Genomic DNA, 1545 nt, shown 5'->3' with positions numbered 1-1545 from the left:
TTTTTTTTTTTTTTTTTAGAGATAGGGTCTCATTCTGTCACCCAGGCTGGAGGGTAGTGGTACAATCACAGCTCACTGCAGCCTCCACCTCTCAGGCTCAAGTGATCCTCCCACTTCAGCTTCTGGAGTAGCTGGAACTCCAGGTGCGCACTACCATGCCTGGCTAATTTTTGTATTTTTTGTAGAGACAAGGTTTTTGCCATGTTGCCCAGGCTAGTCTTGAACTCCTGAGCTCAAGTGATCCGCCCTCCTCGGCCTCCCACAGTGCTGGGATCACAGACGTGAGGCACCCGGTGTGCTTACATGTTTACTGGCTACCTTTCCTCACTGCAGCGTAAGAAACTGCTCACAGCTTATTCTCCGTGCCTGGCACATGGTAACACTCTGCCCCTGGAGAGGTTGGCGGGGGCCCATCCAGGCGAGAGGGCTTTGCTTACCTGAAGTCTCCGCAGGAAGCGCTCTAGAGCAGGCTTGCCCACAGACCGGATCTTGCTGCGGTCGAGGCGGACCCGGGCATCTGGGCGCCCATCAGAGCCTGTGGTGGGAGTGATGGTAACGAGTCCCTCGCCAGCCTCCAGCAAGACTCTCAGGATCACAAACCGGGCCTGCATATGGGCCTGCCGGGGCGGGGAAAGACAGCATTTGTAGCCCATATCAAGTGCTTGGTCCTAGGCTTGGACCTTGGTCCCAGTTGCTCATTTATTGGCAACTGTTATTGTCATTCTCCCCCACCCTGTGGGTCCTTTTCTGCTTATTCCCCTCCCCTCAAATGCTTCCTCCTTCTTCTGCTAACAGAGAGAGCAGGCTGCCCTAGGAGACAGGGAGGCCATTTCCTGGTAGGACCTGGTGCCCATGCTCCCCATGTCACCCACCGTGATCCCTGCTGCTCCAGATCCCCCGCTGAGGACAGCAGCTACCCCCTCCAGGGTCCCCAAACACTTTCTCCTCCACAACCTTGTTTGTGCTCAAAAGGGGAACAAAGTAAGCGTCATTATCCCCAGTTTGCAGATGATAAAACAGAGGCCCAGAGAAGTGGAAGGACTTCCTTAGGGGCACACAGCTAGTAAAGGAAGAGCCACAACTCAGACCCACACTTCTGGACCCTGAATGATGTCACATCACCTCCTCAAACCACACCCATTTGATTTTGTCAAAAAGTTTCTATTGCTGGCAGGGAGCGGTGGCTCATGCCTGTAATCCCTGCACTTTGGGAGGCTGAGGCGGGTGGATCACGAGGTCAAGAGATCGAGACCATCCTGGCTAACACGGTGAAACCCTGTCTCTACTAAAAAATACAAAAAATTAGCTGGGCGTGGTGGTATGCGCCTGTAGTCCCAGCTACTCAGGAGGCTGAGGGAGGGGAATCGCTTGAATCCAGGAGACGGAGGTTGCAGTGAGCCAAGATCATGCCACTGCACTCTAGCCTGGTGACAGAGCGAGACTCTGTCTCAAAAAAAAAAAAAAAAAAGAAAAGAAAAAAAATTTCTATCGCTTACCCCATGTCCAAAGGACACATAATGGAGTTGTGGCGCCAAATGGCCCTGG

At 53.1% G+C, this 1545-nt stretch overlaps 1 protein-coding gene across 3 annotated transcripts in view; it reads right to left on the bottom strand.

The window, feature by feature from the left end:
* The window catches only part of DPP3 (dipeptidyl-peptidase 3), a 50715-nt gene that overhangs the window by 16032 nt on the left and 33138 nt on the right, over nucleotides 1-1545 (bottom strand). For all 3 annotated transcript variants that reach the window (XM_011986935.1, XM_011986936.1, XM_011986937.1), the window contains one exon: nucleotides 438-617. In XM_011986935.1, the coding sequence (XP_011842325.1) occupies nucleotides 438-617 (180 nt within the window). The remainder of the gene's footprint in view (nucleotides 1-437; nucleotides 618-1545) is intronic.

This window comes from Mandrillus leucophaeus, unplaced genomic scaffold, assembly GCF_000951045.1.
Source record: "Mandrillus leucophaeus isolate KB7577 unplaced genomic scaffold, Mleu.le_1.0 Scaffold30, whole genome shotgun sequence".
NCBI lineage: Eukaryota > Metazoa > Chordata > Mammalia > Primates > Cercopithecidae > Mandrillus > Mandrillus leucophaeus.
This window is presented reverse-complemented; position numbering and strand designations above follow the sequence as displayed.